At 42.9% G+C, this 23383-nt stretch overlaps 1 protein-coding gene and 1 long non-coding RNA gene across 2 annotated transcripts; one reads left to right on the top strand and one right to left on the bottom strand.

The window, feature by feature from the left end:
* Nucleotides 1-4877: 4877 nt before the first annotated feature.
* LOC138394206 (uncharacterized) lies at nucleotides 4878-10864 on the bottom strand. The gene is made up of 3 exons (XR_011235300.1): nucleotides 10693-10864; nucleotides 9413-9541; nucleotides 4878-5436 (listed from the first exon to the last, which is right to left on the bottom strand). It is a non-coding gene; the product is annotated as an uncharacterized lncRNA (long non-coding RNA).
* Nucleotides 10865-10935: 71 nt separating this feature from the next.
* On the top strand, nucleotides 10936-14842 carry CHP2 (calcineurin like EF-hand protein 2). The gene is made up of 7 exons (XM_069485942.1): nucleotides 10936-11069; nucleotides 11589-11661; nucleotides 11765-11845; nucleotides 11976-12103; nucleotides 12287-12348; nucleotides 13033-13155; nucleotides 13344-14842. Exons 1-7 carry the CDS (start codon nucleotides 11003-11005, stop codon nucleotides 13395-13397), a joined length of 588 nt encoding a protein of 195 aa, XP_069342043.1. The 5' UTR covers nucleotides 10936-11002; the 3' UTR covers nucleotides 13398-14842.
* Nucleotides 14843-23383: the final 8541 nt, after the last annotated feature.

Raw genomic sequence — 23383 nt, 5'->3', positions numbered from 1 at the left:
TTTCAGTGGCGTGCAGAGCCCGTTTATGGGCCAGTCGATACATTTTCAGGAATTTTGTGAGTTGTTGCTTAATCACAGTCATTATTAACAAATTACATAAATTTATGATTAAATACGTTATATTAAAGACAAAAATAATAAATACCCCAAACTGATCACTTCCTAATTATTTTGCTGTTACCTCTTTACTTGAGGTTATTTATAACTGGGTTACCTGTATGGTGGAAAAATACTACACAATGGTGGGCTGCTTTGAATGACATCCCAGCTCCATGCTTGGTGACATCACACTAGCGTCTTGGAATCAGGTATGGTGGGAGCATTGATATCGTAGAAACCAGCAGACACTGTGCAAATATAGCCTGACATATTTCTCATCACAATCCTCCTAGCTAATTGTTATGATTATCCCCATTTTATAGATGACAAAACTGAGTCACAGAAAAGTTTCAGAGGAGTTTAGAGTTAACTTTCCCTAGACACATAACTTGAAAGCTAAATCAAAGAGCCAGGCTTTGAACCTTGGTGTATCTGCCTTCAAATCCTAAATTCTTAACATCTGTGCTATATTGCCTTTCAAAGACAAGAGTCTCTGGACACATTTTGGTTCTTTCATTTCTCTAGTACTAAATAATATTGCTGTGAGTTTTATATTTTTGTGGAAGCAGGACACTAATGATAATAGTGGTAGCATTTTTAGGGTGGTGGCTTATTTGGGGTTGTTATGGAATTGTCTTACTTAGGCTCTGGGGTTATCTTGGACACATTGCCTAATCCTGTAGGCTGAATCCCAGGCTTGGCTGGGTCCCATTATAGACCATTATTTTAAATGGGAGATGGATTGAAGGTGAGTTCTTGACCATGTGTCATAGTTCAGGCTAAATTGAAGCAATGAGCTCACCTATTTTAGAAGTCCTTGGAAACAATGGTAAAAAGACACTTAAAAGGTCCCTAAGAGTCTGCCTGCGGGCTTCTTTCAGAACTCACAGTAGCTCTCTGGACTACAGACAGAATAGTTCTTTGTTTGTTTGTTTGTTTGTTTGTTTTTGAGACAGAGTCTCGCTCTGTTGCCCGGGCTAGAGTGCCATGGCATCAGCCTAACTCACAGCAACCTCAAACTCCTGGGCTCAAGTGATCCTCCTGCCTCATCCTCCCAAGTAGTTGGGACTACAGGTGTGCACCACCACGCCCAGCTAATTTTTTTCTGTTTTTAGTAGACATGGGGTCTTGATATGTTGCTCAGGCTGGTCTCCAACTCCTGAGCTTAAGCAATCCTCCCACCTCAGCCTCCCGGAGTGCTAGGATTACAGGCATGAGCCACCACACCTGGCCCAGAATAGTTCTTATAGTTAACTTTTCTTGCAGCCCTGGCTGACAAGAGGTTTGGTTTCAAGTCTCTGAGTTACCTAGAGAAAAGTTGAAGGGGAATGTTGGCCTCTAGGGAAGACCCCCTTTCACCCATGCCCTCCTGAGTGGGGCATTCAGGCTGTCGGGGAAGGGTTTCGAAGTTTGGACTTTGGCCTGACCATTTGTTTTTGTTTTTTCTCATTCACAGCTTTGAATGGTTCCTCTCTTATCTCTCTTGAGGCTGGTGTGGTAGAAAGATCTGGAGCTGCTTCCTACTGTGTGTGTGTGTGTGTGTGTGTGTGTGTGTGTGGTTTAGGAGGGTTTGGTTCCAAGTAGATCTTTGGAAAAAATCCTTTGCCTGGAGATTCATTTTTCCTCGTTAAATTTGTGAGGTCTAGTCTAGAGGATTTAAGGGTGCAAACCTGCTTACAGCAGGGGGCAGTAGAGTGTAGCAGTTAAACATGTGGGCTTCGCTGCTGTAACTGGGTCTGAAGCTAGCTGGCTTCTTCACCCAGTAGTTGCCATGCATTTGTGATTACACACCTCTTTAAATGAGAAATTTTTTGCAACTGCACCCTCAAATATATATGTATATATATAATTATTTATAAGTTATATGCATAATTCCAATCCTAATATTACATATGTATATTATAAAACATAAAATTGAAATTAAAATGGAAATGATGAAATTAACTTTAAAAATGCTTTATTGGGGTGTAAGTGACAATAAGCTGCACATATTAAAAGTGCATAATTTGGGCCACTTGGGAGGCTGAGGCAACAGGATCACCTGAGCCCAGGAGTTTGAGGTTGCAGTGAGCTATGGTGATGCCACTGCACTCTACCCAGGGCGACCGAGCAAGGCTCTGCCTCAAAAAAAAAGAGTGCACAATTTGATAAGTTTTGACATATGTATACATCCATGAAGCCATCACACAATCAAGATAGTGAATGTGTCCATCAGACCCAAAAGTTTCCTTGTGCCCTTTGAAATTACTTATTCCTTCCCACCTCTTCCTGCTCTCCCATCCCCAAGCAACCCTGGGTCTGATGCCTGTCATTATGGATTAGTTTGCATTTTGTGCGCTTTTATATAAATGGCATCATACAGCATGAATTTTTTTGTTTGACTTCTTTCGCTCAGCATAATTATTTTGACTTTCAAGATCATTATAGATGAAATTAAGGATGAAAAAATTGACAAAATTAACTTTTAAAATAGCATTTTATTTTGTTTGTGAATGGTATAAAATATTTATGCTCTCAGATTGTGGAAGTTTGTCTTTATGTTCTAGATGCTAGTTTAAATTTAAATTGAATTTCAGTTTTTTTAATTTAATTTTTCTGTAGGTAATACATTCACATGGTTTCAAATATAATCATATGAAAAGATATAAAGAAAAAAAACTCCCCTTAACTGCTGTTCCCTATCCACCTAAGTGCACCATGCCCTCCCACCTTCCAAAATACGTTTCTTAGGTGCCTTCCATATTTATTTATGCAAGTATGAACATATATGTATTTTGTGTATTTATCTGTATTCTTTTGTGTTCTCATATCCTCTTGTATATATATTTTTGTATTCTGTTGTATTTTTTACAGAAAACATGGCATATTTATTCACAATGTTACACACTGTTCTACAGCTAGCTTTTTTCACTTGATATATCTTGGAGATTGTCCCATGTGAGTTTGTAGAATGCTTTCTTGTTTTGTTTTGTTTTAAAAGCTTCATTGTGTTTCATGGTACTGTACTTTATTTAACCTGCTGGATACTTGAGTGGTTTCCAGTTTTTTTGCTGGAGGAAAAAAATGCTGTATCAAATAACTTTGTGCAAACATCATTTTACAAGTGTGCAAGTGTTTCTGTAGGGTGAATTTTTAGATGTTGGATCGCTGGATCCAAAAGTGAATGTGTTGTCATTTTGATAGTGCTCACAGGACCTCCATAGCGGTCAGGCCAATTAACACACCTACCTGCAGTGAGGAACTGCAGCCTCACCAATCGAGTATTTCTCCAATTTTTAGGATTATTTTGTCCAATCTCAAAAATGAAAAATGTTCTTTCAGTGGAGTTTTAATTTGTGTTTCTCTTAAGACCGAAGTTGAATTGGATGTTTAGTTTTTAAATGTCTTTCTAGTTGTGATGGTTTCATAATGTTATTACCTAATGTCTCAAGACATGAAACATGCTAAGTGAATAGCTTATGTGGTTTTCTTTCTCATTTTTTTCTGTCTCTGTGCTTGAATAAGAAGTTTTCTTGAGCTTCCCATGAGAACAGAGGTGGTGTAAGTGTTCAGATTCTGATCCACTGGAGGTGCATCAAATGTGTGTTTAACTTATTTGAATTCGATTATATACCCAGAAAAGAGGAAAAATAATAATTTAAATTATTGTTGTTACGAGAGGAGGATGATTATCCATAAGATGGTGTATAGTACTCTTTTTCATGATCTCATTATATGACATACATAATTTAATTAGGTGCATAAGCTAGCACGCAAGCTTGTGGACACAAAACCACATACTGTATTTTATGGCAATGGGCAATTTTGACTGCAGTTGCTTTCGGAATTACACGTTGACTTAGGAACTCAACTTCCTGCCTAAGTACAGTCCATTGTCCTGGATAAGAGAGCCTTTTCCCTTAATTCTTACCATGTAAGAATTACATGGTTAGGTGAGACAGTATGCTAAATGCTTTGCTTTATATTTTCTAATACTGAGGGAGGAATTACTAGCTTATTTATGTGAAGCTAACTGGCAATGTGGGTCTGGTTTGGCTTCTTGTGGTTTAGGGAGAGCAAAGGCAGCCTCCCAAAGTGCTGGGATTACAGGTGTGAACCACGGCACCTGGCCTGATTTTCCTCTTTAAAAAGCCCTCGGGCTGCATTGTGGAGAGTATATTGGCAAGGGGACAGGAGAGGACAAGAGTGAGGGAGGGGGATAGGAACGTTAGGAGATGACCTTAACCCAATTTGGATGTCAATAGGCATTGCACCTGGAATGCATCGCCTATGGTCTGAATGATCGAGTTCTCCCAAAATTTATATGCTGAAGCTTAATCCCCAATGTGATGGGATTAGGAGGGTGGGGACTTTGGGAGGGCTCCACCCTCATAAGGGACTAGTGCCCTTACAAGAGAAGCCCAAGGGAGCTGTCGGTTGTTTCCACTGTTGGCTAATGGGAATAACACTGCTATCAATGTCTGTGTACAAGTTTTTATGTGACAATATGCTTTCATTTCTTTCTATATACCTATGAGAGGAATTCGCTGGGTCAGCTGGGTCATGCTTACACTCATGCGACTATTGGTACTGTCAGTTCAAAGCCCGTTCTTCTATTGCCATCTCATTAGGCTTCGTGTTGATCAGGACAATATGCCCCACTGGTTCTGGTTGATACCAGTCTTGATGCGAAACTTTAGTTTTCCTGGAGAGCTCTGAAGAGAAAGTCGATCACCTTTTACTGAGTACGGACCCCTAGACAATGCCAACCCTGGCTGGAGCCAACTGTCACCGCTGCCCTGCAGCACCCAGCTCGGGGTTGGTAAGGAAAGGGGGAGATGGCGTTTTCAGTTCTCATTTGTAAAACGCTCCATGCACATGATCCTGAGAAACCACCAGGACTGTCCACATCTGAGCCATGAACTACAGTTTATGGATATTATATTGACTTTTATTACCAGACTCACTTTCTTTACTGAGCTGGAAAACCACAATCCTGATTTTCCTCTTACGTCACTGACCGTTTTTTCTCATTGCCGATTCCTCCTCCTCTTCCCAATTTTTTGATGGGAAAGGAGAGTTGCCAGCACTTAGTCCTGGGACTTCTTGTCTTCCCTCTTCACTGAAGTCCTGGTCTCATCCAGTCCTGTCGTTTTAATGCCATCTATATACTGATAATTTCCAAATTTATAGCCTTATCAATTTGTCAAAACAATATGACAATTATAAACAGATGTGCACAAGGACCAGGCACGGTGGCTCACACCTTAATCCCAGCATTTTGGGAGGCCAAGGTGGGAGGACAGCTTGAGGCCAGGAGTTTGAGGCCAGCCTGGGCAGCATAGCAAGATCCCATCTCTAAAAAAAATTAGACGGGCATGGTGGTGTATTCCTGTAGCCCCAGCTACTTGGGAGGCTGACACAGGAGGATTGCTTAAGCCCAGGAGTTAGAGGCTGCAGTGAGCTATGATTGCACCACTGTATTCCAGCCTGGGCCATAGAGCAAGACCTTGTCTCTAAAACAAACAAACAAACAAAATGCAAAATGAAACCATATAATACTAGAAGAAATCTTCGGTAGATTTTGTTATAATATTCAATAGGAGAAGGTCTTTCTAAACATGAAACAAAACACAGAAGTCATAGAGAAAAGACTAACAAATTTGACTACATGAAAATTAAAACCTCTGCATAGCTATACACACACACACACACGTATATACATATGTATATACATACATACATGTATGTATATGTATGTATCAAAGCCAAAAGGACAAACTGGGGAAAATATTCACAGTCTATATAAAAGATAAAAGATAACTCAATAGAAAAAAATTGGGATAAGATGAGAAATAGTCATGGTCTATTGAACTCAAGAGTTCGAGACCAGCCTGAGCAAGAGTGAGACTCCTGTCTCTACTAAAAATAGAAAAATTAGCTGGGTGTCATGGTACATGCCTGTAGTCCCAGCTACTCAGGAGGCTGAGGCAGAAGGATCGCTTGAGCCCAGGAGTTGGAGGTTGCAGTGAGCTACAATGACACCACTGCATTCTACCCAGGCAACAGGGCAAGACTCTGTCTCAAAAAAAAAAAAAAGAAAGAAAGAAAAAGAAAAAGAAAAGGAAAAAAAAAGAATGACTCCAAGATTTTGGTCCTAACAGCTGGAAGATGCCATTTGCTGAGATGGTAAAGAGAGGGAGTGGAGACATTTCAAGGGAAGAGGTTTTTAAAAATCGTTGAGCTGCTTGTGATACATTCTAATAAAGATATTAATTGGAGTATGGAATTCAAGAGAGAAGTTGCAACAACAGCTATATATTTGTATGCTGTGCTTTTGTGTTCACTTGTTTTAAAATATTTTCCAATTTCTTTATCATTTCTTCTTTGACCCACTAGTTAAGAGTGTGTTGTTTAATCTCCACATATTTGTGAATTTTACAGTTTTCCTTCTCTTGTGGACTTCTAGTTTCATTCATTGCAGAAAAGATACTTTATGTGATTTCAATCTTTTAAATTTTTGAGACCTATTTTGTGGCCTAACATATGGTTTTTCCTGGAGAATGCTCCATGTGCACTTGAGAAGAATGTGTGTTCTAGTTATTAGATGGAGTGTTCTAGATACGTCTCTCAGGTCTAGTTGATTTATAGTGTTGTTCAAATCCTCTATTTACTCATTGATTTTTTTTTTTTTTGGTCTAGACGTTCTATACATTATTGAAAGTGAGATATTGAAGTCTGCAACCATTATTGTAGAGCTGTCTCTTTCTCTTTTTAATTCTATCAGTGTTTGCTTCATACATTTGGGAGCTCTTGAACTCTTGGCCTCAAGTGATCCTCCTGCCTCAGCCTCCCAAAATGTTGGGATTATAGGCATGAGCCACCGTGCCTGGCCTCATTTTGCATTTAAATATCTATTCTATCTGGAATTTATTTTAGTATACGAAGGTAGGGGTGCAGCTTTATTTTTTCCCCAAAAGACAGATGTCCCAAATGACATTTATTGAATAATCCGCATTTTCCCCACTGATTTGAAATGTCACTTTTATCACATGCCAAATTCCCATATGTATTTGGGTCTATTTCTGACTTTCTTGTCTGTTTCTTATCTGTCTATTCCTGTACCATTACCACACATATTGTACTTTTATAATACATTTAAAAATCTGTTAGCGTTAGTTCGCCCTCATTATTTTTTGTTCCAGAGCTTTCCTGGCTCTTTTTTAAAAAAATGGCTTTATTGAGATATAATTCACACACCTTATAATTAGCCCATTTAAAGTGTACAATTCAATAGTATATTCACAGAGATGTGCAACCATTACCACAGTCAATTTTAGAACATTTTTGTCACCTCAGAAAGTAACCTGTACACTTTAGCCATCCTCTTTCTCCCCACCTCCCCCAGCCCTCAGCAACCACTAAGCTACTTTCTGTCTCTATAGCTTTGCCTATTCTTGACATTTCATATAAACAGAATCATGTAACATGTGGTCTTTTGTGACTGTTTTATTTTGCTTAGTATAATGTTTTCAAGGTTCATCCATGTTGTGGCATATATCAGTACTTCATTACTTTTTATGGCCAAATAATATTCCATTGTACGAATATGCCACATTTTATCTATTCATCTGTTGAACATTTGGGTTATTTCCGCCTTTTGGCTATTGTGAGTAGGGTTGCTATGAACGTTCACTACAAGGTTTTGTTTGAACACCTATTTCCAGTTCTTTTGGGTCTAGACCTAGGAGTGGGATTGCTAGGTCATTTGGTAATTTTGTTTAACTTATTGAGAAATCTTCAAACTGTTTTCTACAGCAACTGCATCATTTCACACTTCTACCAGCAATGTGTGAGGTTTCTAATTTCTCTATATCTTCTCCAAGACTTATCATTTGTTGTTTTAATTTTAACCATCCTAGTGAATGTGAAGTGGTATCTCATTGTGGCTTAATTTGTATTTCCCTGATGTCTAATGATGTTGAGAATCTTTTCATGTACTTACTGCCATTCCTATATCTTCTTTGGAGAAATGTCTATTCCAGTCCTTTGCCCATTTTTAAAATTGGGTCATTTATCTTTTTATTATTGAGTAGTAAGTGTTCTTTCTACATTTTCCTGACTATACTTGCATGTTCATTTTTTTAGTTGAAAAATGGATGGCTAGCAACTTTCTTGTAGCTTAAAAGCAAAAATCACTTAACTCCAGTGAGAATGGCTTTTATCAAAATGTCCCAAAATAACAAATGTTGGCATAAATGCCAACAGATAGGAAAACTCATGCACGGCTGGTTGGACTGCAAACTAGTACAACCTCTATGGAAAGTAGTAGTATGGAGATACCTCAAAGAACTAAAAGTAGAACTACCATTTGATCCAGCAATCCCACTACTGGATATTTACCCAAAAGAATAAAAGACATTCTATAAAAAGACATCTGCACTCAAATGTTTATAGCAGCACAAGTCACAATTGCAAAGATGTGGAAACAACCTAAGTGCCCATTGATACATGAGAGGATTAATAAAATGTGGTATATGTATACTGTGGAGTACTACTCAGCCATAAAAAATGGTGAAATAGCTCTTGTATTATCCTGGGTGGAGCTGGACCCCATTCTACTAAGAGAAGCATCACAAGAATGGAAAAACAAGCACCACATGTACTCACCATTAAATTGGTACTAACTGATCAACACTTATGTGCACATATGGAAGTATCATTCATCAGGTGTTGGGCAGGTGGGAGGGGGGAGGGGAGACAGGTAAATTCACATCTAATGGGTGCAGTGTGTGCTGTCTGGGGGATGGGCACGCTTGTACCTCTGACTTGGGTGGTGCAAAGGCAATTTAAGTAAACAAAGCATTTGTACCCCTGTAATATTCTGAAATAAAAATAAAATAAATAAAAAAGCCAAATTCTATGAATATCAAAATAAAAAAAAAGCAAAAAACAAACATTCAGCCTGAATCTAGCCTAACAGATTCTGCAGATGAAAATTTCCCCTGGACATCTCCTTAAATACCCTGAAAAGATTTGGGCATTCACATGTATTGTGAAGTTGATTCAAACCCACTTGTGTACATGAAGCAGACATGGGTTCTAGCATAGTGCTCTCCTGAAGGCTTGTGTATGGTGTGTGCATGGGGATTGTTAATCACTCTCTGGTCTAACTGACTTTGGTGCAGTGTTGACTCTGAGATCAAGGCTGGAGAAGCCCTTTCCAAGATCAGCATCCCAAGCTGGCCTGAGGTGATTATTGCAACTTTCCAGGGACTCTCATCCCCTCCTGGGTTCACAACCAAACCCAAACTACACGCACAATCTGACTCACAGCTGGGAACTGGAGCGAATGCTGGGCTTCATTAGGGAAGAGTGTGATTTCCCGCATGCTTTAGTCCTTGGGGGGTGTCTGAAAGGGAATCAAGCGTTCCTTATGCCAGTTGTTTAATCCTTGGGGTATCTGAAAGAGAAGCAAGCACTTCTTAGATCAATATTTTCAAGGCTCATCTGATGCAAGCCTCTGCCTGGGGCTGGAGGATAGACTGTTTCTCCAGCTTCTCTCTCTCCAGGGGGGATATGAACTTGAGCCCTTGTAATGAACTGCTTGCATTTTTTTTCCCCTGAGAAATTTGTGAATATGTGTGATTGTGATGGGAGAAGGGGGGTAAAGTTAGTTTCAAAACTGGGCACCTGTGGTGCTTGTTCCTTTACAACTGAATTTCCCAACCTCTTTTTCATTATCACCCCCCAGGAGTATTTTGAGATATTTCCCCCCCACCCCCATAATTCTTTCTCCATGAAATTTTAATATGACAGATATACTGTATATCTGTTTACATATTGTTTGTATGCCTGTGCTTTATACATTTAAAAAATAAGTTTTTTTGCCCCCACTGAGAACCTGAGCTTTACAATCATTCACAAGTAGCCCCCTTGGCAGCCCCCACCACACAAAATGGAGAGGAACACAGCCTAGAAGGGGCCAGGCTGTGAACTAACAAGTGCTTAGCAAAATGCCACAAACAAGAGACCTTGTTGTCATTACTATGATTGTAAGCCCTGTCACAGTGACGTTTATTACCCTCTCCCAGGCTGCAGGTTCCGAGGTTCCTGAGCGCTGGTCATAGGAGGAAGCCCTTCCCAGTCTGCGGCTCCACCAGGGGCCACGGGGCCACGTAAGGCCGTGCAATGGGCTAGGTGGGACTGTGGTGAGTCAGAGCTTCTGATTTCTCAGGAAAAGCCGGGAATGTGGATTTTTGGTTAAACCTACCAAATCTGAAGCTTTGGCTCAATGACACAACGATAACACTACAGGGACCAAACAAAAGAGATGCAAGCAAGAGACAGAGTTCATAGCGCAGCTGAGATTCCAGCGTGAGTCCTCCAAAGCCCGTGCCCTTTCCACTTAACCCAGCCCCAGCCCTCACCTCACGACCCCTCCCCACCGCCCCCGTCGTTGGGAGCCCGTCAGTGCCTCTCCCTGCTCCCCGCCAGGCTGGGCCGTGCGGGGCTGGGACCAACGGTCCAGCTCCCCGTCCCATCCGCCACGCCCTTCCCGGCAGGACCCGCACTCTGTCCGCAGACGAGGTCGGGCCTCCGGGCCACACTGACCTTCGGTGCCGGGAGAGCCCGGGGCGTCGGCCCTGGAGGACGGGTCGGTGAGGGGCTGACCGTGAGACCGCGGCCCCGAGGGAGGCGCGGGGAAGGCGGGGCGCCGCCTCTCCCGGCCTCTCCCCGCGCCGACCTCGGGCTCGGGGCCGAAACCAGCGTCGTTTGCACCGCCCTCTGACCCGCCGCCCTGGCAATTGTTTTCTATCGTGGGAGGCGAGGAACGCGGGGCTCTGGAGCCTTGGCTGCCCTCCAGGCCTGTGGCCTTCGGCCCCGGGGCCACCGGGGCGACGAGAGGACCGGCGCCGTGGCCATGGGCTCGCTCAGCTCCCGCGCCGCGGTCATCCCCGACGTGGACAGCATTCGGCGGGAGACCGGCTGTGAGTGCGCCGCGGCGCCGGCGGGGCAGGGCACGGGCGAACCCAAGAGGTTCAGCGCCGCGCGGGGGTCCCGGAGGAGGGACTGGGTCGAGGGAGTCCGGGACCCTGGAGCTGGGAGACCAAGACCGAGAGTCTGGGACCGCAGGGCTAGGGGCGCGTTAACCTGGGGGCTTGAGGACGGTCCGAGTTCACTGGGCTGGGGGCCAGATCAGTCCAGGAACCCGGTGTCCTCGAGTCCGGATCCAGGCTGGAGGCAGAACTGACGGCGGGCGGAGGGTTGACTTTGGTCCCTCGTTCCCGGGACGGGAGCGCCAGGACGCCTGCGCGCCTCCCGGGTCTCGAACTTGGCGCTTCGCTGGGTCGCACATCACTCCAGCCTCAGCCCCGACTCCCCGGGTCCTAGCAGTGAACGTTCCCTCCAGCAAGCCCTCCTCCCCCATCTGTCCCCCGCGGGGCTCCCGGCCGTCGGGAGCGGGTTCCAGAGCTCGCATCTTGTCACCGGTGCGCCTTCTCCCGCAGTCTCGCAGGCCTGTCTGCTTCGCCTGCACCACCGGTTCCAAGCACTGGATAGGGACAACAAGGGCTATCTGAGGTGAGGGGGAATCTCGCTTCTGTCCCTCGGACCCCATTCCCTGTTTGACCTCCGCCTCCGCCTGCCATCTTTGCCCTACCCACTTTGAACTTTGACTTTGCAGCCGCATGGATCTCCAGCAGATTGGAGCGCTGGCCGTGAACCCCCTGGGAGACCGCATTATAGACAGCTTCTTCCCGGACCGGTGAGGCCCTGCTGCGGGTGGGGCAGTGGAAGCGGAAAACCTGCGTGCAGATGGGTGGGAGGCGAGGTTAGAGACCGAGGGAGAGGGATGGCTAAGGTGACCACTGCCTCCCTCCGTTCCATGCCCCCAGGAGTCAGCGAGTGGATTTCTCAGGCTTTGTCAGGGTCCTGGCTCATTTTCGACCTACAGAAGAGGACTCCGAGATCCGAGACCCCAACAAACCTGAACCCCTCAACAGCAGAATGAACAAACTTCGCTGTGAGTTTGCAGAGACCCGCCCAAGTGAGACAGCAGGTTTACCCACACCAGGGAGAGGCCCCAGGAATCTCCCACTCCCTACATAAGACTAGTGACAACCACACCACTCCTCAGGGGTGACCTTCTGCTGTAAGAGAACCAGAAAAGACCCACCTGCCTTTCCTTCTTCCACTCTCTTCCCAGTTGCATTTCAGCTCTATGACCTGGATGGAGATGGAAAGATCTCCTGGAAAGAGATGCTACAGGTTGGACAAACTCCGGGGCAACAGATGTGACGTGTGAAGGGTGGGAGGGCTGGTGGATGGGGGATGCAGATGCTCAGGGTATGGGATGGGAAATGGGAACGGGTGGGATTGGAGCATGGGTTAGTTGGGAAGTGGTGTGGGTAGCAGTTGGGTATGAGGTTGGGAATAGATCAGGGATTCTCAACTGGGGGTCATTTTGCCTCTTGACTGAAGATTTGGCAATATCTGGAGACACTTTTTGTTGTCACACCTGGCGAGAGAGTGTGCTATTGGTATCTAGTGGGTGGAGGCCAGGAATGTCACTATACATTGTACAACACGTAGGACAGCCTCCCACAACAAGGCATTCTCTGGCCCCAAGTGTCAATAGTGCCGAGATTGAGAAACTCTGGAGAGGTGAAGTGGGGAATTGGGTGTGGAGGCTGGACAAAGTTGGGTTATAAGCTGGGCGATGAGTCTGGGCATGTTGCTGAGGGGAGTGTCGGAGAGATGGGAGACTGGATGGTGAGGCAGTGGGAAATTATTGGGGGTCATGGGAGAAGTGATTGGTATGGGACGAAACATGGATGAAGGATGGATTATGAAATTGGTAATAGCTTTTGGGGTGAGGTGGGCAAGGTTTTGAGGATGGGAGAGTAGCCTTTGTGTCCCCTCTTTATGGCTGCCTCTTCCCTCACCTCCCAGGTTCTCCGGCTGATGGTTGGGGTACAGGTGACAGAAGAGCAGCTGGAGAGCATCACTGACCGCACAGTGCAGGAGGCTGATGAAGATGGGGACGGGGCTGTGTCCTTCCTGGAGTTCGCCAAGGTCAGAATGTCCCTAAGATTGGGGAGTTGAGATCAGGAGTCTGTGGGACAGATGAACATGGGGATTGATGTTCAAAGGAGAAGAGGAGATTATGGGGTGGTTGGGATGGGTAGAACCATGGGAGAGGAGGTGGAGGCATAGAGGGTTGGGATTCATGCCTCTTGACTAGCACCCATTTTCTCCACCAGTCCCTGGAGAAGATGGACGTCGAGCAAAAAATGAGCATCCGGATCTTGAAGTGACTCCTTTTGTGCCTTTGACTAGCTAAGGCAGACCAGTATCTACCTGGGATTCACCCTCAGCCCCCGTGGGCATGGGGCCCCAATAAACTGTATTCTTACTTCCAAACTGAACTCCATTTAGGACCAAGGAAAGAAAGCTGGAAGGGTGTGTACCATTTGATCTCAGATTTGTGAATCAGCCAGCAATCTTTTGGTTGCAGATGACTAAAAACCCAACTCAATGTGACTTAATTGAAAAAGGGATTTTGTAATATGAGCTCATGTAATTAAAAAGTCTGGAAGTATCTGTCTTCAGGCACAGCTGGATCCAAGGGCGCAAATGATATTATCAAGAGTCAGTTATTCACCATCTCTCAACTCGGCTTTCTTTTGTTTTAGCTTTATCCTCAGGGTGGCTCTTTCCTCATGGTGGGGAATGGCCACCAGCAGCTCCAGGCTTCCATCCTGCTAGCCTAGTAATCTGATGGGAAGAGGTTTTCTTATTCCAGTAATTCCAAGCAAAGAGTATCATTGACTGGGTCTGGGGTCTTGTCCCCATCTCCGGGGGAATGGAACACTCTCATTGACTAGGCCTGTGTCATGTGCTGATTCTGAGAGCCAGGAAATAAAGTCTGAAGACTCAGGATGGTGTGAGAAGTGGTTGCTTAAAGGAAAATGAGGTACTGTTACCAGAAGAAGAGGGAATGATGGCTCAGGCAGAACAAGAGATGTCCATTAGTGTTTGGTTGACCAAATGGCAGGGCCCTTGAAGTCTGGTCTCTTAAATGGGTTTTCACTGATCCCACGGGTGCATGCCAGTGTGATGGGGGTTGGTGGGATGGGGCAGAGATGATGTGAAAATGACAAACAACACATACCTTTCTAGAGTGTGAAATTATTCAAAGCTTTGGAGAGTAATCTTGTTTTCATGATAAGATGTTCAAACATTGATATATCACAGAATAGAGTGTAAAAGTCACAAAAAACCATGAGATTCTATGTCTGCAGCAGAGAGCTCTGGCCGTGCCTGCAGGAGATGCTCTCAGTGCCCTGCTTGATTTCATCGGGGGCCCTTGGCCTCATCTGTAAGCCTGGACTTTGGCCTGTATCAGTCTATATTCTTTTAGTTATTAACTGGCTTATGAAATAATAGGAATTTATTGGTTCATATCACTGCAAGAAAAGTCCAAAGGTAGACCAGGCAAAGGTGTGTCCCAAAGGCTCAATGATATCCTCAGAAATTAGTCTTTTCATTTCTCAACTCTGGTGTCCTCTGTGTTGGTTTCCTTTGTAAGCAGCAACCCCAATTAAAAGAGAGCTTCTCTTTCCCAATAGTGCTGTCAAAAGTCCCAGAAATAAATCTCATTGGCCCGTCCACCATAGCCAGGTAAATGCAACACTCTAATTAGCCATCTCTGGTCATATGTTGCCCCCAGAACTAGAGATTACAGTCAATCCCTCTTGAACCAAATGCAATGTGTGTGGGTATGTGTTGATTCCCTAAAGGTATATCATCTCTGGTCATATGTTGCCCCCAGAACTAGAGATTACAGTCAATCCCTCTTGAACCAAATGCAATGTGTGTGGGTATGTGTTGATTCCCTAAAGGTATATCAGAATGTTGTTACCAAAAGAAGGGGGCCGCATGCTGGACAGGCAAATTCAACAGATAACTATATACTGGTTAATTTGGTTTTGGCTACAAATTACAGAATTACCAACTAACAGTGGCTTAAACAATTAAGACAATTGTCTCATACTATAAGATGTCTCTGGTGATAGGCAGTCCTAGAGCTATTGAGTAGCTCAACAATATTATTGAGAATTCAAGATCTTTTCTTAATATGTTGGCTTTTAATTCTCAGGTTTGTTCACTTGTGGTTACGAGATGGCTGCAGTAGCTCTAGCCATCACGTCTCTCCACAGGAACAGTGTCCCAAGAGACAGGAAGTGCAAGGGGCCAGTCTCTTAACGCCTAGGAAACTGGCATGACGTCACATCCACCATAATGATCCAGAGCCTCCAGAGGAAGGGATGTAGACTCCATTTCTGGATGGGAGGAGTATTGAGGAATTCATGGTCATCTTTAATCTTCCACATGTGGATATAGGCAGGGATGCATAAACTTTTTGCAGGGAAGGGAAGTAGACATTTTAAGAAATGAGTAAGATGGGACTTACCTTACCAGTTAACATTTATCATGAAACCAAAATAAAATGCTTAGGTTGGGATGCCTATAAATTCAATTGATTTTCCTTGTACATAATGCAAGCACTGAACAAATAGATGTAAAAATGTTTTATGTCTATAAATAAAGTACCTAATAAAGTATTACATTATTCAAAAAATAAAGTAAATTGTTGGGATATTGCTACAGATGGCTTAATGGAACAAAAAAGAAGGTACAAAAGCATATATATGGGTGTACATATATACATATGTATGTCTAATAGTATATTATAATTTAAATAGTAGTCCTCCAAATCGCCTCATAAAATGATATACCAAATGGTTTAGAAAAATGGTATAATATACACAATTATTAACGTACTATTGCCATGGAGAGGCTTTTCTAAGAAGAATCATCATGGAAAATATTAATAGTGTTAACTTTATAAAAATAAATTATATTTTTATAAATTGCAACTTTATAAAAATAAATTGAATAAATTATAAATTCAATTTATAAAAAAATTGAAAGGTAAGGAACACATTGGAGAATTATTTTCATTCTGCATATCAGACAAGGGATTATGATCTTTTATATATGTATAGTTCTGCCAACTAGAAACAGATGAACATCATATGGGCAACAATATGAACAAGAAAATTTTAAAAAGAAGTATAAATGTCCAAAAGGATATAAAAATGTTCAATCTCAATATTGATTAAATTCTAATTAAAACCATGACTCTCTTGAGGATCAATCTAATTTTATAAATCAAAAGCCCTGAACCTGAGTAAGAGCAAGACCCCTGTCTCTACAAAAAATACAAAAATTAGCCAGGCATGGTGGTCCTCGCCTCTAGTCCCAGCTATGCGGGAGGCTGAGGCAGGAGGATCACCTGAGCCCAAGAGTTTGAGGTTGCAGTGAACTCTCATGATGCCACTGCACTCTAGCCTGGGTGACAGAGCGATACCCTGCCTCAAAGAAAAAAAGCAAGCCTGACAGTTGTGCATAGTAGATGCTCAATATACCTTTGACAAGGAATTGATTGGCAAATCCATATATCCCATAGGCATAATATAGATTTCAAAACTTCTTTTTAAGTCAGTATGAAAGTTTCCTAATAGCTTTATTGCTCTAGTAACACCATTTAAAATGTTAGTTTTTATCAAATTTTAACTATAAAGGCATGATAGCAATGGTTACTTCGTATTGAGCTAAGCCCTCCAGAAACATTACTTCCATTAATTCTTACAATAAACTTATGAGTTAAATATTTTTACTAACCTCACATTGTGGATGTGAAATAATATTCTCAAGGTCATGCAGCCAGTAGGTAAAGTGCTTATTCCTAATCATTAAGCCATTCTGTCTGTGGAGAAATTGCTGGTTTCTGGAGACGAGAGTGGACAAGGAAGAGAAGACCAGACGATGAGGAAGAGGAGACCAGACCGGAAGAAGAGACAAGACTGGATGAGGAAGAAGAGGCCAGAACGGAGGAGGAAGAGGAGACGGGACCAGAAGAGGAGACGAGACTGGACAAGGAAGAGGAAACCTGACCGGAAGAGGAGACGAGACGGGACGAGAAAGAGGAGACCTGATTGGAAGAGCGGACCGGACCGGAAGAGGAGATGAAACTGGACGAACAGGAGGAGACCAGACCGGAAGAGGAAGAGGAGACCAGACAGGACGAGGAGACAAGACCAGATGAGGAGGAGGCCACCAGACCAGACGAGACTGGACAAAGAAGAGGAGACCAGACCGGACGAGGAGATGAGACCAGATGAAGAAGAGGAGATGAGACATCATCAGCAATAGTTTTGTGGTGTCTTGGGCCCTGCTATAGCTTGTTTTTTTTTGACCCTTTTATTTTTTTATTTTTTTTTATTTTTTTATTTTTATTTTTTTTTGAGACAGAGTCTCACTTTGTTGCCCGGGCTAGAGTGAGTGCCATGGCGTCAGCCTAGCTCACAGCAACCTCAAACTCCTGGGCTCAAGTGATCCTCCTGCCTCAGCCTTCCGAGTAGCTGGGACTACAGGCACGTGCCACCATGCCCGGCTAATTTTTTCTATATATATTTTAGTTGTCCATATAATTTCGTTCTATTTTTAGTAGAGACGGGGTCTCGCTCTTGCTCAGGCTGGTCTCGAACTCCTGACCTCAAGCGATCCACCCGCCTCGGCCTCCCAGAGTGCTAGGATTACAGGCGTGAGCCACCGCGCCCGGCCTTGACCCTTTTAAATGTCGTGTTGAAATTTGATCCCAATCTTGGAGGTGGGGTCCTGGCCATGAGGGCAGATCCTTCATGAATGGCTTTGTGCCATCCTCCTGGTAATGAACGAGCTCTCATTCCATTAGTTCCCGTAAGAGCTGGTTGTTAAAAAGAGACTGGCACCTCCCTTCCCTCTTTCTTGCTTCCTCTCTCACCACGTGCACACTCTGTGCAGATTCTCGTGCTCCTTCCCCTTCTGCCATGAATGGAAGCAGCTTGAGGCCCTTGCCAGAGGCAGGCTGGCCTCGTTGTTCTTGTACAGCCTTCAGAATTGTGAGCTAAATAAACCTCTTTTCTTTATAAATTATCCACCCTCAGGCATTCCTTTATAGCAACACAAATGGACTAAGACAGGGTCTCAGTGCAAATAAACATGTAACATTTTTCAAATCTTGACTTTCCCCTTTGTAATTAAATAATTTGGAGATATGAAAAAAAAGAGAAATTACTGGTTTCCAATCATGTAAGTTTTTCTTTGAATTAAACATTCTCCCTGTTTTCCCCCAATTTTGTATATGAATTTTTATAATTATACTTCAATGTATACTAATCTGATATTTAAGAGGTCTGCTTGTCACCTCCTAGCATGAAAATAATTCACCAAAGATATTTAATTTTATAATCAGATCATCAGCTTCTCATTTCTACCAATTTCTCACGTCTACCAATTTCTTTCCTGATTCTGAGCAATATTTTCAGATTCAGTTTTGAGTGAATGATTAATTAATTATTAATATTCATGAACACTTTGGCATGACAGACACTGAGCTAAATAGAAGCAGGTGTTATAGGGATAAGCAAGACAGACAATCCCCCTGCCGTGGAGTTTGTATTCTAGAGATGAGGGCGGACAATATAACAAATATGTAAAAAAGTAAGTTCAAATAAAGATGAGTGCTGGCAAGAAAGTAAAACAGGGTGGTTTTGTAGACAGTGATTATGGGTGGGATGGGGCTAATTTATAATAGACAATGTGTCCTCTTTAAGGAGGTGATGTTTGGAGTGGGACCTGAAGGCTGAGAGCAAGTCTTTCATGTAAAGGCAGGAAGAAGAGCCTTCTAGCCAGAGGGAAACGCAAGTGCAAAGGTCGTGAGGTAGGAACAGAACAGGTCTGGTAGGCAAGGCAAGACAGTTAAGAGTTACCTTGGAGAGAAAGGTGGGGGCCATGTTACATAGGCCAGAATGAGGAGTTTGGATTTTATTCTAAGAGAAATGAGAAGCCATCGGAGAGTCTTAAGTGGGGTTGTAACATGATTTGAATTTTTAAAAAGCCATTTTGGTGGCTATGTGGAGAATAGATTATAAGGGGGGAAAAGTGGAAGCAGGATTTGGCAGTTCCTCAATAAGTGAAACATAGAATTGTCATGTGTTCCTGAAATTCCACTCCTAGGTCTGTACCCCAAAGAATGGAAAACAGGTGTTCAACCAAAAACTTGTACATGAAGTTCATGGCAGCATTATTCACAGTAGCCAAAAGGGGAAGCAACCAAAATGTCCACCAACAGATAAATGATGAACAAAATGTAGTGTATCCATATGATGGAATGTTATGTAGCCACGGAAGAAGTGAAATACTGATATAGGTTACAGTATGGATGAAAACATTATGCACAGTGAAAGAAGCCAGTCATGAAGCCTTCTTCCGTATGCCTGTCTGATTCCATTTATATGAAATGTCTAGAACAGGTAAATCCATAGGGACAGAAAGCAGATTTGTGGCTGCAGGTTGGGGGAATAGGAATGGATTGATTGTTTAATGTGTATGGGGTTTCCATTTGGGGTGATGGAAAAGCTCTGGTAGGCCGGGCGCAGTGGCTCATGCCTGTAATCCTAGCACTCTGGGAGGCTGAGGCGGGTGGATCGCTCAAGGTCAGGAGTTCGAGACCAGCCTGACCAACAGCGAGACCCTGTCTCTACTAAAAATGGAAAGAAATTATCTGGCCAACTAAAATATATATAGAAAAAATTAGCCGGGCATGGTGGCACATGTCTGCAGTCCCAGCTACCCGGGAGGCTGAGGCAGTAGGATCGCTTAAGCCCAGGAGTTTGAGGTCGCTGTGAGCTAGGCTGATGCCACAGCACTCACTCTAGCCCGGGCAACAAACCGAGACTCTGTCTCAAAAAATAAAAAAAAAAAAGAAAAGAAAGAAAAGCTCTGGAACTAGATAGTGAATGTTCATAATGCCACTGAATTGTAAATTTTAAAGTGGTTTAAGTGGTAAATTTCATGTGATGTGTATTTTATTGTCATAATAATAGATTTAACAATGGCTTGTTAAAAATGCAACTTCCTGGCTCTCTTCTCTGAGAATAATGATTTAGCATGTCTGAGGAATCCTAGGGACCTGCCATTAAAAACAAAAAGAGAGAGAGAGCAGAAGCAGGAAGACTAGGTAGGAAGCTATGGCAAGAGTCTAGGTAGTGAGGAAGGTGGTTTAGATGAGGGTGGTGGCAGTGGCTAGATTTAGAAAGACATGGGACATATTTTGGAGGTAGAGTCAACAAAACACACTCATGGATTGAATGTTGGGGAAAGGTAAGAGAAGAATCAGAGATGGTTTGTAGGTTTTTGGCTTGAGCATGTGGTTGGAGAATGGTGACATTTATAGAGCTAGGGATTTCCACGATAGCAAAATGTTTGGGGAAATGAAGAGTTTGCACCTAATTAAGTGAAGTAATTTTTGTTTTTGAGAAGGTACCCATTGCATAGACTACTGGATGTCTACTATAGCCTACCCATTCCCCCTTTCTTTAATAATGGAAAACTGATTTTATTTTGGGTGGCAAAGCGCCCAGCTAAAAGTCAACATTTCTTAGTTTCCTTTGCAGCTCTCCTCTTTTGCTTGTCTAGAACGTGAGCTCCATACACATAATGTGACCATGAATAACCTTGAGTTTTGAAATGACATGCTAAGGATAAGAGAAGGAGCCTGAATCCCAAATAACTCTGTGGAGCTGCCACACCCATCCTAGCCTTTTATGTCAGAAAATAAACCCTAAATTGTTTAATCCACGGTAACTGAAACTCTATTACTAGTAGCTGACTACAATTCCTACCCAGTACTGTGCCAATTCTAGAAAAAAAAAAATGATTTCCCTGTAATTTCCAAAGTTTGTTGCTTAATTCCCATTCTCCTCCAAGAAGAATATTGAAGAAGTTGCCCAGAAGTAGTTCATCTATGGTATGCAAATCCAGTGTATTAAAAAATATTTTCTGAATCTGTTTTTGGCCCCATTATCCCTAACCAACATGTGTCAGCAATATAAAACACCATTTGTATTTTTAGTGCTTCGCTTTTTTGCCATCCCCTAAATTTTGACGTTTTAAGCATCATGCCTTCAACATTAGCTAAAGCTGATAACATTCAAGAGGTTAATTGCAGTTCTCTGCTTCAAGAATTATACTGGTTTCTGTCTCACAGCTGAGAACATAAATCCTTCAGTGCAGATGGAAACATTGTTGGATTCTCTAGATACATTTCTTACACACATAACAGAGAGTCTGGGAAGGGCTGGACATTGAGTAATTATTTTTTTTAAAGCTCTAAAAATGGCCATTTAAAAAGTTACAAGCATTAAATGTAGATGCCTTTATGAAAGAACACCCAAGAAAGTGTTAATGGTGGTTACTTCTCAGCAGTGGGAATGGATGTCTGGAGAGGGGATGGGAGACTTTTGTTTTCTAGATGACACTTAAAAAAACTAATCACTATGGGCTTGCATAGTGAGTAGTTAAAGGTGACAGTTCTGGAGCCCAGACTGTGAAAGTTCAAATTCCATTTCCCCACTTATTGGCTCAGTGTTCCTGGGAAAGTTTATTTACTCTATTTATCAAATGGTTATATAGCAATTAATATGTGCCAGGCACTGCTCTGAGCACTTTAAAAAGAGTAACTCATTTACATCTCAGAATAACGCTACAAGTCAGGAACTGCTATTATTACCCCCATGTCACAGATGAGCAAACTGAGGACCAAGGATGGGTTATATAGCTAGGAAAAGCGATCAGGGCAGGATTCAAACCCAAGCGCTCTGCAGAGCACCAGAGCCCTTGCTTGTAAGTACGATGCTATGATGTCATGTCAAAGTGCATAATCTGTCTGTGCCTCACTTCTAAGGACAGCGAAACAACAACAATAATACCTATCTCATAGGGTTCTTGTAAGGATTAAATGAATTAATTAATGTAAAAAGGTTAGAATGGTGTTTGGTGTGTGGTAAGCCCTCAATCAATGCTAGTCATCATTATTGCTACTTTGATTTAAAAAGAAAATATAGGAGGCGGGAGAATCACTTGAGGCCAGGAATTTGAGACCAGCCTGAGCAATAGTGAGACCCCATCTCTACAAAAAAAAAAAAAAAATAGAAAAATTAGGCGGGGGCGGGGGGGGGGGGTGGCACACACCTGTAGTCCCAGCTACTCAGGAGGCTGAGGCAGGAGGATCACTTGAGCCCAGGAATTTGAGGCTGCAGTGAGCTATGATGATGCCACTGCACTCTAGCCAGGGCTACAGAGCAAGACCCTGTCTCAAAAAAAAAAAAAAAAATAGAAGTGGTTTCTATCATTTAGGGTGGAGACCTAGGTTTTTGCTTGGTGTGGACAGTTCTTTTTTTCTGGGAAGGACCATCTTGGTGAGGTGTTTTGCTTTCAGCAGGTATGAGGCGAAGTGTCTGTAGGGTACACTCTTGCTCTCTTTCCAAGGCTGGGGATGGACGGCATTACTGGGCCTGGCGGGAGGGCTGAGGAATTCTTTTTTCTTTTTCCTAAATCTGCTGCTTCCTGGACCACTTGTTTTTCTCTTTGTAGTATTAATTTCTCACTTTGACAGAATACACTGTCTAGTAGCAGGCTAAGAAAGAATGCACTGGAGAAAAACATTTGAGAGCTTTGCACGATCGATAAGGTCTTTATTCTGCCATTACACTTCAGTGTAAGGCGTCAGGGTCGAGAATTTTAGGTTGAAAATAGCTTTTCACTCAAAAATTTGAAAGTGTCATTTTCATTTTTCTTCTAGTTTCCTCTGCTGCTATTGAAGAGTATGAGTCATCGTATGTGACTATTTTGTTTCTTTCCCCCCCGCCCCCCGGAAATTTATTTAGAGGCGTTATAGATGGCAGTTAAGTATGTACACTCTAGAACAAGACGACCTGGGTTCAAATCTCAGTTCCAACAATTATTGGCTATGTGACTCTGGGAAGTTTGTTTAACCTCTCAGGGCCTCAGTTTTCTCATCTGCAAGGTGGGTATAATAATAGTGCCTACTTCATAGAGTTGCTGTGAGGGTCAAATGATCTACCTTTCTGTGCTCCTCTGTATTCGTTGACCGAGACCCTTCTCAGATGGGCTGGGGCCATAGACCATTTCTGGATGGGGGTCTAGAATAGGGTGGCCAGGCTTTATCTGTAAGGAAACAGACAGTAAATATTTTTGACTTGGACAACTCTAAAGTCTCTGTCATAACTATTCAGCTCTGCCATTGTGGTGTGAAAGCTGCCATGGACAAAATGTAAATGAACAAGCATGGCTGTGTTCCAACAAAACTGTATTACACAGTCGCAGGCAGATT

The sequence above is a fragment of the Eulemur rufifrons genome, chromosome 14, assembly GCF_041146395.1.
Source record: "Eulemur rufifrons isolate Redbay chromosome 14, OSU_ERuf_1, whole genome shotgun sequence".
Classification (NCBI taxonomy): Eukaryota; Metazoa; Chordata; class Mammalia; order Primates; family Lemuridae; genus Eulemur; species Eulemur rufifrons.
The sequence above is the reverse complement of the archived record's forward strand: the minus strand, read 5'-3'. Positions and strand labels throughout refer to the sequence as shown.

What these genes read in the sequence shown, in the direction of transcription:
- CHP2 (XM_069485942.1), top strand. Translation starts at nt 11,003, where the DNA reads ATGGGCTCGCTCAGCTCCCGCGCCGCGGTCATCCCCGACGTGGACAGC. An exon ending in GACAACAAGGGCTATCTGAG is followed by an intron (nt 11,662 to 11,764) that starts GTGAGGGGGAAT and finishes TTGACTTTGCAG; the next exon opens with CCGCATGGATCTCCAGCAGA. An exon ending in GACAGCTTCTTCCCGGACCG is followed by an intron (nt 11,846 to 11,975) that starts GTGAGGCCCTGC and finishes CCATGCCCCCAG; the next exon opens with GAGTCAGCGAGTGGATTTCT.